We start from the raw sequence: 15,007 nt of genomic DNA, 5'->3' as shown, positions 1-15,007 counted from the left end.
CAGGGGAGCTTTTCAAATTCCTCCACTTCCTTTTCCCAAGCCCCAGAAAACCTCTACTGCCCACAAACCTCTATTTTCACCCTTGTCACACTAATATTTCTATATCCTTAGTGGACAGTGCGCTTACTTCCGGCAGAGAGGTCCTTTTTCTTTGAATTACCAGAACTCAATGTCCATCACACAACAATAACCAATCAATACGAGATGCCTGACTACTACCACTCCCAATAGCTGCTAGGCATTAGGCACGCCCACTAAAGAATGTACATGTCTAGTGGGAAATGAAATGTAGCTTCTTAATCAAAGACCTATGCCCTGCATTCTATATTTTATCTACTTATAAATAGGATTTTTATCAGAAAAGAAGCAATATGGCTAATAGGTCTATAATTTTCTTTGCTAGCACATCAGCCTTGGCATGACCCATCTCGGCTCTTCCTGTGCACTCGTGAGATTGGTTGGTCAGTGTCTTCCTGAAGCCCCTGTGCCACTTAAGGGCAGAGACCAAGCCACATTCATCAGGCACACCTCCTAGCAAGTAGCAAAGCAAGCAGTCCATGACTTCTTTTAAATTTTTCTTCAAAATGCCTCACACAATGGGATATTAACAACTGCACTTTCAAATTATATCCAGCAAGCCAATTTCACACTTAGACTCTAAGTTTACTAGAAAGTAAACTTAGAGTCTAAAAGTTCATTCTTAAGTTTGTCCTACTGCTACACAGAAAACACGTAACCGCAAAAACCACGTTCAAGATTCAGATTGCATTTAGGAGGTCCCTGGTGGCCCAGTGGGTAAGGGGAGGGCGCTGTCACTGCTGTGGCGTGGGTTAAATCCCTGGCTTGGGAACTTCCACACAAAGAAGACATGGCCAAAAAAAAAGGACTGCATTTAGGGCCCTTTCCATAAAATCTTATTTTACCCACATTTTGGCTGAAATTTTGAAAACTGGGGGAAATGAATGCAGGATGGCTGCCACAGATACACTTCTTAGCATTACAAAATTATCAAAAGAACAGAGAGACTTCATGAACCTTCCATAGCGTCTAGCCTGTAGTCACCTGCTTTCTATGGCTGGACAGGAAAAGAGTAAGGAATAAGAAAAGCCTGACCGTGGGGGTGGAGCCCTGCGTGTTTGGGGCGGAAGTGGCTCTGGGGTTCCATGCCAGACACTCTCCAGTCCTCCCTCTTTTCCCCATCTGAGGAAACTGGGACCAGTGCAACTTGGGTTAAAGTGGGCCAAGTCCTGGGTAGCTCAGTCAGTTGTCCTGCCAAGGGCTAAGCACGCATGGAAAGCCTCGGGTGGCTGCCCAGGGGCTGGGACATGGAACTAGTGTGCAAGAAATCCCAACAAGCCATTGTGTCACTCCTGAAACCCCACTGATACAGAGAAAGAGATGGAACAGAGAAGGAAGAAAAAGGCAAATAAAGACTAGAGATGAGTCAGACACATAAACAGAGGGATTTCTAAGGTATGGAAAACCAAAGAAGTTCTCTGGATGTTTATTTTTAGAAGACAATAATAACCAAAAATGTATGACATAATTTACTTCTCAAAAGAGTACTGGTAAAGAAAAGCAAGAACAACCCTAGTTCTTTTTCATTTGCCAACTATTTGGATTTTAATCAAATGGGAGTTTAATAAAATTCAGTATCTGTGAGTTTTCAGAAAATGTAGAACTTTTTTTTTGGTCTTTTGTCCTTTTCCTTTTTAGGGCTGCACCTGCGGCATATGGAGGTTCCCAGGCTAGGGGTCTAATCGGAGCTACAGCTGCTGGCCTACGCCAGAGCCACAGCAATGCAGGATCCAAGCCACGTCTTCGACCTACACAAAAATGTGGAACACTTCACGAATGTGTGTGTCATCCTTGTGCAGGGGCCATGCTAATCTTCTCTGTATTGTTTCAATTTTAGTATATGTGCTGCGAAAGCGAGCACAGAAAAAGTAGAACTTTTTGATGATGTTTCTGTATCCACAGATATGAAGGATACAGATTTGGGGTCCTATGATATCAGTTGACAAGATACAGCCTAAGCTTCAGCTCTTGCTAATTAAACGAATCAATTAAGAGACTCCAGTTGCAACTGTGTAGCTGCTGTTCTATAGTAGCAATAACAACCCCGCGGGGAGGTCTTTTACTACATTAAAATGCTGTCCTCCACGACTCCATCTGATATTATTAGAAACAGTTATTTGTGTCTTGCTGTCATATTAGTAGCAAAGGCAAATTGTGGAAATATGCAGACCAGAATGGTCCCAGTATGAGATCAGGTTGGGTTTTCAGCCTCCAAGGGAACAATTGCTGAAATTCCAAAGTTCCCCAAAGTTCTTTAATGGAACTGATAAATCTATCAGCACAGCATCCATTTAGAAACGAGGTAAGGGTCACATATTTACATACTTTCCTGCTAGGCTGATACAATTCAACTAGATGAATTATCATATTAAGTTTACCCTCCTGAGTTAAACTGATGGAGTTCAAAATTGTTTTTGATGGTTGTCATTAATCGCTGTTACTTCGTAAATGCTTACTTTGAAATCTAATTGTGCTAGCATATCAAGGGTCATATTAATACCATTCTTAATGGTAAATCTTTATAAAACATGTTTATTCTACTGATATTATCGCTCAAGCTTTCAAGGCTAATAAGAAATAAAGTATATTTATTATCAATAAAAACTTAATTTAAAATGTACAATTGGAGATTTAAATTAGCTTTAAGAACTTCAGCATGATTTGGTTTCATTAAGATCTCTGGCTAAGCTTCAAAGACATATAATTTGATAGTTCCTCAAGAGTCCTTGGGCAAATGCCAACAATACAGCTATGAAGAGGCTGCTCAGTGGATTTCTAAGCTCATTTTCTCTTTCAGGCAGTGTGTACGCATTGTTTTCACAAGGAAAAAAAGTCAGTCTTAGTGCGATACCTTTGTCTTAATATTATGGCCTTTTAAAGATAACAGTACTTTAAAAACTAAATATAAACAATACTTGCAATATAAAACCCATGATAAAATGGTAACCTCTGCATTCCTCAAGCAGTAACAAGATACTCATCCTTATTGTCAAACACAGTTCAAAGTAAGGAATTTGAGTTACGTAAAACATTGGACCTCTTCCATTTCTTTGTGAGTTTATACTCTCTGACATACATAAATAAGCAAAACCCAGACAACTTACAAAGTGCAATCAGGCACAGGTATCCTGGAAAAGTTCTGGGATGTATAATTTACCAACTAAGTGTCTATTATGGACTAAAAGGTAGTGTTCCCCCAAAATTCACATGCTGACGTCCCAACCCCCAGTTATGATGGTATTTGGAAGTGGCACCTTTGGGAGGTTTAGATGAGGCCTTGACAGGGGGCCTGACAGAGGAAAGGCAGGGGCTTTCCAGGGCTTGCGCCCGATACATTTGAAGAAAAGCAACAAGGCCAACTGAGTTTTAAAAGGATCACTTTAACTGCAATATTATTAATGATACAGCAGGGAGCAGGGATGGTGGGGGGAAGGCTGGCTGCTCTAAGAATTTGAACAAGAGATGACAAAGACTCTGGTCAGGATGCAGGCAGTAGGTGGTGTGCAAGAAAGAGAAATCAAGGAAAAGACAAGGTTTTAGCTCAAGTTGCCATTTTCTTTCTCTTTTCTTTTTTCTTTTCCTTTTTTCCTTTTTCTATTTTTGCAGCACACCCACAGCATATGGAAGTTTTCAGGCTAGGGGTCAAATTAGCTGCAGCTGCCAGCCTACGCGACAGCCACAGCAACGCTGGATCCGAGCTGCATCTGCAAACTACACTACAGTTCAGGGCAATACTGGGTCCCTAACCCACCAAACGAGGCCAGGGATGGTACCCACATTCTCATGGCTACTAGTCGGGTTCATAACCTGCTAAGCCACACACAACGGGAACTCCCAAGTTGCCATTTTCTGAGATAAAAAGTACTGCAGGAGAAACTTTATGTTTTTGGATCTTTGCAGGTTCTGGGTATTAAGAACTCAATTTTTAATAAATGCACCCCAAGAAATCTGGTGCAACCAGATATATGCAACCTTAGAATCCAAGAAGAGAGACCACGTAGCAGAGGTGGCATAAGTGCCCTCTCTAGCATAAGCATGACGTACAGAAAAACCTTCACATAAGAGAGAATTCAAGGTAGCTTTTTATGAAGGTATTTTTTAGATGAGATTAACATTTCAATTAGTAAACTTTGAGTGAAGCAGATTACCCTGTACAATATGGGTGGGCTGTGTTCAATCAGTTGAAGAAAAAAAAAGGATGCACCTCCCAAGCAAGAAGGAATCCTGCAAGCACACTTTGGACTTGAACTGCAACTCTTCCCTAGGCCTACTCTGTAGGTTTTGGACTTGCCTCCACAATAGCATGAACCCATTGCTTAAAATCAATCAACCAATCAACCAATTAATCAATCTCTCTCTGTGTATATACAAAAATATAATACACACACATATACACCCTATGGTTCTGTTTCTTTGGAGAACTATGACTAAAACAGTTTCTTATGACATGCATTTAAATAATATTTAAAATTTTTAATTAGAAAATAAATGCATAAAACTTATTTAATACTTAATCAGAAAAACAAAAATAACCACAAGTCTCAGGTGCAACAAAAAATTTATAGCACATTGAGCAGGTACCTACACATATACTTTAATCCATAAACTTTACATATATATACTATAAAGCACTAAGTAAATGCATGTAATTATTAACATCCTTCCTATCTCGATGGCTGCAAAATCACTTTTTTTTTTGCAATACACTTTATTTTATTTTATTTTAGTCTTTTTGCCATTTCTTGGGCCACTCCCGTGGCATATGGAGGTTCCCAGGCTTGGGGTTGAATAGGAGCTTCAGCCGCTGGCCTACGCCAGAGGCACAGCAACGAGGGATCCCAGCCGCGTCTGCAACCTACACCACAGCTCACGGCAACGCCGGATCCTTCACCACTGAGCAAGGGCAGGGACCGAACCCGCAACCTCATGGTTCCTAGTTGGATTCGTTAACCACTGCGCCATGACTGGAACTCCAAAATCACTTACTTTTTGATCTCAGTCACAGGCTTCTCCTCTGATATTCTCAACTCACAGAGCTAACAAATACCCAATGTGAGGTTACCACCTAAGCAACGCACCCAAAGGACACGAATAGACATTTTATAGATTATAAAAGATACCTAGCAAACGAATACATGGAGAAATATTCAAATACAACAGCAATAAACAGAGAAATGCTAATTAAAATAATAAGGTACCTTTTTCTACAAGTTATTTTGAAAATTATAAGAACACTACTTATGTGATATTTATAAACTTTAAAAATAATAGCTATAAGGTAAATTTCACTGGGTAGAGCTGAATGATTTTGAGAATAATTAATACTAGTTAGAATGCAATCCAAGTGTTATTCTCATATACAATGAAAGGTATTCTAAAGATATATGAAACAATTGGCAACAATGCATATTAAGCCTTAAATTATACATGGTTTTGACTCTATTTAGGAGGGAACATAGCTCAGACCCTTTTGAAAATATCTTACAAGTGTTTGAAAATAATTCAAACTATTAAAAAAGCAAACCACATGAAGCTGTTCATTAGAACACCATTTGTAATGGGCAAAAAATTAGGGTACCTTAAATACCTAATGGCTGGGATTCCTAGATAAGTAAAATATGCCACATCTACTCACCAGAATGTTCAATATAGTTTCACTTAAATAATGCTTATATATATTTAATAGCAATATGGAAAATGACTGATAGGATCTTGAGTGAAAAAAAAAATCAACCATGCTGTACAGCAGAAAAAAATAAACAAATTAAAAAAAAATCAAGATACAAAATTATGATTCAGCTTCATTATAAGTGTGGACTCAAAAGGACCTAGTAGAGCAAGCTGGAAGGGAAACTGAGCAAAGAAACAAAACAAAACAAAAAACCAGAGCAAAACATCAAGGTCACTGTTTTCAAAAGCATTTTTATATAATACATTCTTATTTTGATTAAAAATGGGGAGAAGGTCTCCAGCAGAAAAAGGTGTTTAGAATATTCAACAAACTGCAAATAATTTTAGAAACTATTTTCTAATAAGAAATCGCTAAATTATTCCATTGTGGTTAAAAAGCCCACTTTCTTACATGAAGACACCCCACTTAATAGCCAAACAAACCCACAATGAAGCCAAGTTCAAACACATGGGCTAAAACTAACAGATCACTTTTTCTCTCTGTAAATTAAGAGAATATACAAAATAATAATTCTTTCCCACTTACCACTGTACCAAGAAACTGAATGCTCATGTTGCCACCTGCATCTCGAGAAAGACACTGGGGGGAAAAAAGAAACATAAAATGAATCCTCATCCACACAAAAACATGTACGCGAATGTTCACAGCCACGTTATTCCTAAGAGCTAAACAACCCAACTGTCCATCAAATGATAAAATGGATAGACAAACCATGGTATAGTCATCGAATGGAATACTACTTGGCCACAAAAACTAATGAAGTACGGCTACATGTCACCACAGCAGTCAGTCACAAAGGACCAGGTAACAAGAAATGTAATGGGGTCCATCTAACAAGAAAGGTCCAACCCAAGTCCACAGACAGCGAAAGTAGACGCCTACAGTTTGGCTCTTCTCTGATGGAACTTGTGTTTAAAAACAACATAAATGTTAACATTTAAACCATTTTCAAGTGTAAATTTCTGCAGCATTAAGTATGTTGACACTGTTGTTTAACAGATCTCCAGAACTTCTTCATCTTGCAAATGTGACACTCCACACCCATCAAATGACAAGCCCCCTCCCCCACCTCACCCTAGTAACTGCCATTCTGCTTTCTGTTTCTACTTTAGAGGCATTTTAGATATCTCGTACAACTGGATTCATATGGTATTTGTACAACTTTTGGGGGCGGGCTTATTTCACCTAATGTAATGTCCTCAAGGTTCATCCATGCTGTGGCATGTGACAGGATTTCTTTCCTTTCTCAGACAATAATATTTCCCTGTATGTACACACCGCATGTTGTTTATTCCTCAATCAGTGGATGTTTTGGTTGCTTGCACACTGTGAAAAATGCTCAATGAACATGGGTGGGTGAACGTCTTTGAGAGTCTATTTTCAACTCTTTTGGACATGGAGATCTAGAAGTGGGATTGCTGGGTCATATGGCACTACTATTTTTAAATTTTTGAGGAAACTCTACAGTATTTGCCATAGCAGTTGTACCATTTTATAATTGTACTAATTGTGCACAATGGTTGCGTTTTCTCCACATTCTCACCAATACTAGCTATTTTCTGTTTTTTTTTTTTCATAGTGGCCATTTTGCTGGGTATGAGATGATATCTCATTGTGGGTTTTGACTTGCACATCTCTGTCAATTACTGATATCAAACATCTTTTCATATGCTGGTTGCTCATTTGCGTATTGTCACTGGAGAACTGTCCATTCAAGGCCTCTGACCACTTTTTAATCAGGTTATATATTTAATCTTTATGTATTTTGGATATTAATCCTTTATCAGGTATGTGAGTTGCAGGTATTTCTCCCATTCAACAGGACACTTTTTCACTCTGTTGATTATGTCCTTTGATGCATAAAAGTTTTTGAGTTTGATACAGCCCAAATTGTCTAGGTTTGCCTTTGTTGCCTATGATTTTGGTGTTATATCCAAGAAATTACTGTCAAGTCCAAAGGTCATGAAGCTTTTTGCCTACATTTTCTTCAGGAGTTTTCGGTGTAATGTTTAGTTCTTTAATATGTTTGAGCGAATTTCTGTATCTGGTGTAAGATAAGGATCCAATTTCAATCTTTTATGTGTGGCAGATCCATGCTTTTAGAGAAAATCTACATGTATACGGCTATAAAATTTATATTTTTAACTCCCATTTGTCATCTGAATTCAAGACTCGTGTAGTCATTTTTTAACTGGACACCAACACCTGGCTACCTAATGCGCATATTAAATCTCCCAAGTCCAAACATAATCCTTGATGTGCTTCCACAAACCTGCTTCTCCTCCAGCAGTCCCATCTCAGCAAATATTATCATCATTCACTCAGTTGCTCACTTTTACGGCTTTAACTTCCTTCATATCCAGTATCTAATCCATTTGCCAATCTTTTCTGCCTTCCCTCTAAAACATGTGCCAAATTAGTTTACGTCAAGCCATCTCCACTGCTACCATCTTAGTCTAAGCCAAGGGTTGGCAACTTTTTTCTTCACAGAGCCAGGTTTTGGTAGGTTCTTCTTTTGATACTTGCCTTTCGCCTAACATTATACTGTGGTATAATCACTTCCAACTGAAGGTTAAGTGGAAGATCCTCGATTGTACAGGGTTATAGAGGCTTTAAAATATGGAAATTTCCTTTGCTTTTGCATTGAGGTTTGAAAAACGCTGCTGGAACTATGGTCTACTTCTGGTTTTAATCTTTTGACAGGCTCTGGAGTATAAAAAGCAGCTTGGGAGTACCCATCGTGGCTCAGTGGTTAATGAATCTGACTAGGAACCATGAGGTTTAAGGTTCGATCCCTGGCCTCGCTCAGTGGGTTAAGGCTCCGGCGTTGCCGTGGGCTGTGATGTAGGTCACAGACGAGGCTCGGATCCCGAGTTGCTGTGGCTCTGGTGGAGGCCAGCAGCTACAGCTCCAATTCAACCCCTAGCCTGGGAACTTCCATATGCCAGAAAAGGCAAAAAAAAAAATAATAATAATATAAATAAATAAATAAATAAAATGAAAAGCAGCTTGACATTAGTTGTGACTCAAATGCTAGTTGTTGTTAAAATGACTTTACCACAGTATGCATTTTGCATGTAAATGCTGTTTTGTCTTTCAATTTCAGGTTGAGTTCATTAAGAAACATTATCAAAGTGTGCAGCACAAGCTAATTCTCAAAGCCATTCAATGTCCGATGTGCCACAATAGTGGTTGAGGACAATTCTTTTTGTTTAGAAAAATTTCAATCTTGGTCCTGTGTCAAAGAAATCTCAACAAACTTCTAAGACATTGAACTGCTGTGTGATAGAGAAAATCACAGCATTAAGATTCTACTTATAATAAACTCTCCAAAAGCAGCCACGGATAGATATAAATGAATAAACGTGGCTGTGTTCAGATAAAACTGTATTTATGAAGCTGAAACTTGAATCTCATATACTTTTCATGTGTCATGAAACATTATTCTTCTTTTAATTTCTTCCAACCATTTAAAATATAATACGTCCAAACTTTTAAAAACCACTCACCTTGTGAGCAGTACAAAAAGTAGCGGTGGGTTGGAATTCGCTGACTCCTCATCTAAACCATCATCAGCATCTCTCATGCGGGCGACCACAATGATGATGCAAATAATTTCCTTGCTCCACCCCTGGTCCATCCTTAAATCACATCATACCATTCATTCTTCTATGCAAAACCCTTCAAAAGCTTTGCAGTAGGAATCAAATAGAAACCAAACTCTCCGGCTTATGAAGAGCCGACATGACCTGGTGCCTCTCTATCCTTTTCTACTCTCCTAACAATTTTCCAGACACTGGCCTTCCTTCCGGCCTCCACACAAACTAAATTTGCTCCTGTCTCATAGCCTTTGCTCATGCCATTCTTACTGGGACTTTCTTCCCCTGCATTTTTTTTTTTTTTTTTTTTGGTCTTTTTGCTATTTCTTGGGCCGCTCCTGCGGCATATGGAGGTTCCCAGGCTAGGGGTCAAATCGGAGCTGCAGCCACCGGCCTACGCCAGAGCCACAGCAACACGGGATCCGAGCCGCGTCTGCAACCTACACCACAGCTCACGGCAACGCCGGATCGTTAACCCACTGAGCAAGGGCAGGGACCGAACCCGCAACCTCATGGTTCCCAGTCGGATTCGTTAACCACTGTGCCACGACAGGAACTCCCCCCTGCACTTTTAGATCGCTTCCTCCTCCTCCTCCTCATAGGTCTCAACTCAATGTTAACTACTCAGAGAGGACTTCCTAACCATCCTGCCTAAAGCTACCTCCTCTGATCACCTCTTACAAATTATTCTGCTGTGGTCTTTGTGGGCCTTCTTAGCATCCACATTACCTTGTTTATGCGTTTATCCCCCCGCTGCAATGTAAGTCATGGTCACTGATGTATTCCCAGAGTCCAGAACACTGCCTAGGTCATGCCAGCATCACCTTCTATGTAAAAGGTAGTGAAAAATTCCTTTTCTTTACCCTTCAAGGGCCGGACTGATTCCCAGGCAAAGAGGAGTAATTTTGCACAATGGAAAATGGAGACGGGCTTAGAAATGCATATTTTCACATTAAAGATAAAATTAAATTGTAATAACGAATATGCAAACCACAGATACAAGTACCAATAAGTTGCCTTTAATTTTGCATTCAATATAAAGCAGATTAAGGAGTTCCTTGGCTCAGCGGGTTAAGGATCTGACATTGTCACTGCTGTGGCTACAGTCGCTGCTGTGACTCGGATTCAATCCCTGGCCCAGGAACTTCTGCATGTCACCAGTGTAGCCTAAATAAATGAATGAATAAAGTAGGTTAAAATTATACATATTATGAGTATCCGACTATTTACCTCACCACAACTACCACAGTCTGTATACTTGCATTGACAGAAAGAAAAGAACCCAAACCTGATATATCTCAGCAATAAGGACTGATTTAATAGAAAATAGGGAAATAAAATTTCATTCAAAAATTGGAATTTGCTTCTGTGCAGGAAACAATAGATATTTTTACCACAGTCTAGAATGAAGACAATTTGGTTTCAGAATCCACAGAGAACAAAGTACTCGATGCCCACAAGGAGTGTGCGGCATACCAAAACAAACATGAACTGACCGCCTGATAAACTAATAGCAACAAGTAAAATACAATAAAAACGAAAACTTTTTTCATGAAACATATTCGGTCCTTAGCAAAATATTTTCTCCAAATATTTCACCCCTTTTTCTATCTTAAGTGGTACTTCATAGCTAGATAAAAAGGTCCTTTCCTCATTTTGAAGTCTGCTCCAACATTTACAAAATACACTCCTTTTTTCTTTCTTCAAGGAAGAGAACATTTAAGTAAGACTTAGTTAACAAAATAATTTCAACATTTGCTAGATAACATTCATACAAAATTAGTAAGATTGCTCACTCCAAAAGAGCAAAAACAAAATAAAAATATAAAAAGGTTCCAAATATATCTTCCTAAGATAATAAAATCAGAGGCAATTTCACCTTTAAGAGTAATCTCACTGAACAGTAAGAGGAAGAAATAGTAATAGTTTTCTTTTTCCTCTCACTGATTTCCAACTTGATAATACGTTTCAAAGGCCATAACTGTGGGATTTGTCTTATCGGTCCCCAGTGCAGCTGCTTGTATTATTTTCCACGTTTGCTATAATCAGTGTTTATACTATTCAAAATCCTCTTCTTCTGGCAGCTACTAAAACATAATTTTCTAGTTAACAGATAGTAGAGGAAAAAAGAGTATGTATGGAGTGTTGGGGCGGGGGAAGGGATTCACAAAGATATTCTTCCATTATGTTAAAATTTTAAAAGCTACTGCCAATCATAAAATGTATGCCACTCGAGACAAGAAAATGGCCAAGATTCTAGACTATATTATAGAAGCCGGTAGACTTGCATTGAAATTAATATTTTAAATTACAGTTGTAAATACATCCCAGCTGCTAAATAGTGATTAAATTTTTTGAAGCCTAGTGAAAGGAGTTATTTCTGTTCCACTGGTGGGCTTATTTCTAAGATGTGTAACTGTAATTGATGTTTTCAGGAATGTGAAAAGGAGATGGTTAATAATTACTCTTTCATTTCCTACTTCTTTAGAAAAAAATACCAACCTCTACTTATTCTAAGTTATATATTTTTATATCCTATACATTCTACGTAGATGGTTTCATATTACATTTAATGATTCTAGAGCAGAAGCATAAGGTACAAAATAATAGCTAATTACTTCTAAGGGAGTGGAGATGAGGAGAAACGTCTACAAATCACAGGAAACATTTATTTGGGGACTAAAACCATAAGATCATAACTTCCAAATCCACTTTTTTCCTTCTTTTTTTTTTTTTGGACTGGCAAAGTATAAGCAAAAATGTAAGCCACTTCACTTAAGTTTCCAATTAAAATGTTAACATACTTATTTTAACATCTATACACATTTATTAGGATTCAAACTGAAGTTTGTTCTTACAGACGTTGTGGGAGTTATTCTCATTTAAAACACAGAAAAAAGAAACTAACATTTTTAACGTCTGAAGTGGTGACAAAATCCATTCCCTTTCTTCAAAAACAGAAAATCAAGCTTAAATTTTAAAAATCGATTCAAATTCTGTGTGGATAAGCACTTGCAAATACATCACAGCTAGTTACACATTCTGCAAACACAGTAACATCTCTTCTATTATATTCATGTGCTTGTATAATATTCTACGTTACAAAGGCCCACTGAGCATTTTAAGTTATCATGTTATATAACCTGTTTAACCCTGCAACCAATGCACAAGTAATCCATTTAATCTGGTATTCTGTATAAATAACATGAGATTCATGTGACACTATTCCAAATTTGTCTGCTTTAACATAGAAAATTAGTTCCACTTAGTTGAATATCAATGATCTATTCAATGCAGGATGCAATAGTGCGGCAATCAGCTTTGTACTTTTATTTATAAGAAATTTATCTTCTCTTGAAAATATTTAAGCAAGAATATGAAAACGAAAAAGAAAAAAGCCTTCAAAGGTACACTATGAATAGCTTCGCATCACACAAATGTGAAAATTGTTAGACCTTAGCAGGATCTGGAGGTATTTTCAAAAGTATTTAGCTACTCTTCAGGCCTGTAGACAACCTGCTGTGAGCAGGTGGAGAGAAGAAATCAAGCCACACAAAGAAACAGGCCAATAGCAGTTAGTCAGCTCTGCCTGCAAATGTTCAAACAACGTGACTTCGCAAAACAAAAATCTAGTATGTAAAACGCTAACGAGAAACAATGTATTAAATTCCAGCAGACAAATTACACTGTACGAAACTGAGAACCACTCCAGTTGTTCAAAGTAAAATGGAAGCCTCTTCAAAGTTAAAAAAAAATTACTTCACAGAACATAGCCCTAGGGGGGAAAAAAAAAAGTTGTATTCATCTAGCATGTTCCATAGTGAAGGTGCTAGGATGTGTGAAAACAGCAGTGAGCTTAACATGTAGAGAAGAGCAAAATCTTTTGTTTCAACACTTTAATTATATGCTTTATTTAGGCAGGAAATTTTTCCACTTTTTAAAAATAGGCCTAATTTTTGTTAAGCTTCTAAATTAAAATTTTAAAAGGTTGTCACCTAAATAAGAAATTTATCCTCTGTTTTAAAATGAATTTAATTTATCTATTTTAACTTTCAATGATAAAAACTAAAACATATTGACCCATGGGGGGAGCACTTTAAAAAAATGTGTTTTTTCCCCTTCTATAAACATTCTGATTTATAAAATGTTTTGTTTGTGAGCTAACTAGCCACACATGGCTATTGAGAACCTGAACTGTGACTAGTGTAACTGAGAAACTAAATTTACAATTTTATTTAATTTTATTTTTATTGATTTTTTATTTTTTTGCTTTTTAGGGCCGCACCTGCAGCATATGGAGGTTTCCAGGCTAGGGGTCGAAATGGAGCTTAGCCGCCGGCCTACACCACAGCCATAGCAATGCCAAATCCGAGCCTTGTCTGCGACCTACACCACAGCTCACGGCAACACCAGATCCTTAACCCACCGAGCAAGGCCAGGGATGGAACCTGCAACCTCATGGTTCCTAGTCAGGTTTGTTTCCACTGTACCACAACAGGAACTCCACAATTTAAAATAAAATTATTTAATTTTAAATACAGAAGCAATGTAATATATTTTTTCTTTTAAATACAACTTCATTGATTTGGTCCATTTCACTTTAATCATTCCATTATTTATGTTACTGTTGTCATATGCTTCATTTTCTTTTTCTCTCTTTTTTTTTTTTTTTGGCCACTCCAGGGCATATGGAGCTCCACACCAGAGATCAGATCCAAGCCACAGGTGTGACCAATGCCAGCTGTGGCAACATCAGATCCTTTAATCCACTGTGCCAGGCCAGGGATCGAACCTTCGTCCTGGCACTGCAGAGATGCCACTGATCCCCCTGCACCACAGCAGGAACTACATATGTTTCCTTTCTGGTATCATACTAATAACCTTTTAATATTGTTTCATATAGAAACTCTAACATTTTGAATAGACTAGGGTAAATAAAACCAGATTAGTAAAACGAATTGCAAATATGGCTCAATTAGATTTCCACTGGACAATCTGTTTTTATTTTTGTTTTTGTTTTCTGATCTCGTAGTCAGAGGAAGTTCCCGGGCCAGAGATCCACCCCACAGCAGTGACAACACCGGCTCCTTAATTGGCTGAGACACCCGGGAAGTTCCAGGGCGAACTGTTTCATTCCACAACTTTTTAAATCGGTAATTTGGAAATCAGAATATATCTTTCCACTAAAGAATGAGAAAAGGTGGTTAACCTCTCAGATTACGCCATTAAGACATATTTAATAAGCACCATTACCAATAGATTCTACGTACGCAATGAAAACAGGAGGAATGTGTTGGTATATATCCAATTTTAAAAAAGAAAATAAATACAAAATACTATCATTTTATTTTTTTGAATGATAATATTTGAAGAAAAAATGGTTTAATTACTAGATGAAGAAACAGATTAAACACTATGTGATTCTAAAAGGTCCTTAGGTATCTAAGAAATTTCAAGGTTGATATCACCAGTTCTTTACTATAAATTATTTCATCTCAAAATAAATGATCTCCTGGAGTTCCCATTGTAACTCAGTGGGTTAAGAACCTGACTAGTATCCACGAGGACGGAGGTTCGATCCCTGGCCTTGCTCAGTGGGTTCAGGATCTGCTGTTGCCACAGGCTGCAGCGTAGACCA

General features: G+C 38.0%; 1 protein-coding gene and 1 non-coding gene across 5 annotated transcripts in view; both read right to left on the bottom strand.

The window, feature by feature from the left end:
• The window catches only part of PCCA (propionyl-CoA carboxylase subunit alpha), a 365,469-nt gene that overhangs the window by 57,831 nt on the left and 292,631 nt on the right, over positions 1–15,007 (bottom strand). For all 4 annotated transcript variants that reach the window (NM_001444590.1, XM_084981107.1, XM_084981108.1 and 1 more), the window contains 1 exon segment: positions 6,296–6,349. In NM_001444590.1, coding sequence (NP_001431519.1) covers positions 6,296–6,349 — 54 coding nt within the window.
• On the bottom strand, positions 1,833–1,939 carry LOC146398700 (U6 spliceosomal RNA). Its single transcript, XR_014820147.1, has one exon. It is a non-coding gene; the product is annotated as a U6 spliceosomal RNA (small nuclear RNA).

This window comes from Sus scrofa, chromosome 11 (genome assembly GCF_054392235.1).
Source record: "Sus scrofa isolate SSC_HxYL_T2T_F1_AM1 chromosome 11, Sscrofa_HxYL_maternal_Yorkshire_Landrace_v2.0, whole genome shotgun sequence".
NCBI classification, from domain to species: domain Eukaryota; kingdom Metazoa; phylum Chordata; class Mammalia; order Artiodactyla; family Suidae; genus Sus; species Sus scrofa.
This window is presented reverse-complemented; position numbering and strand designations above follow the sequence as displayed.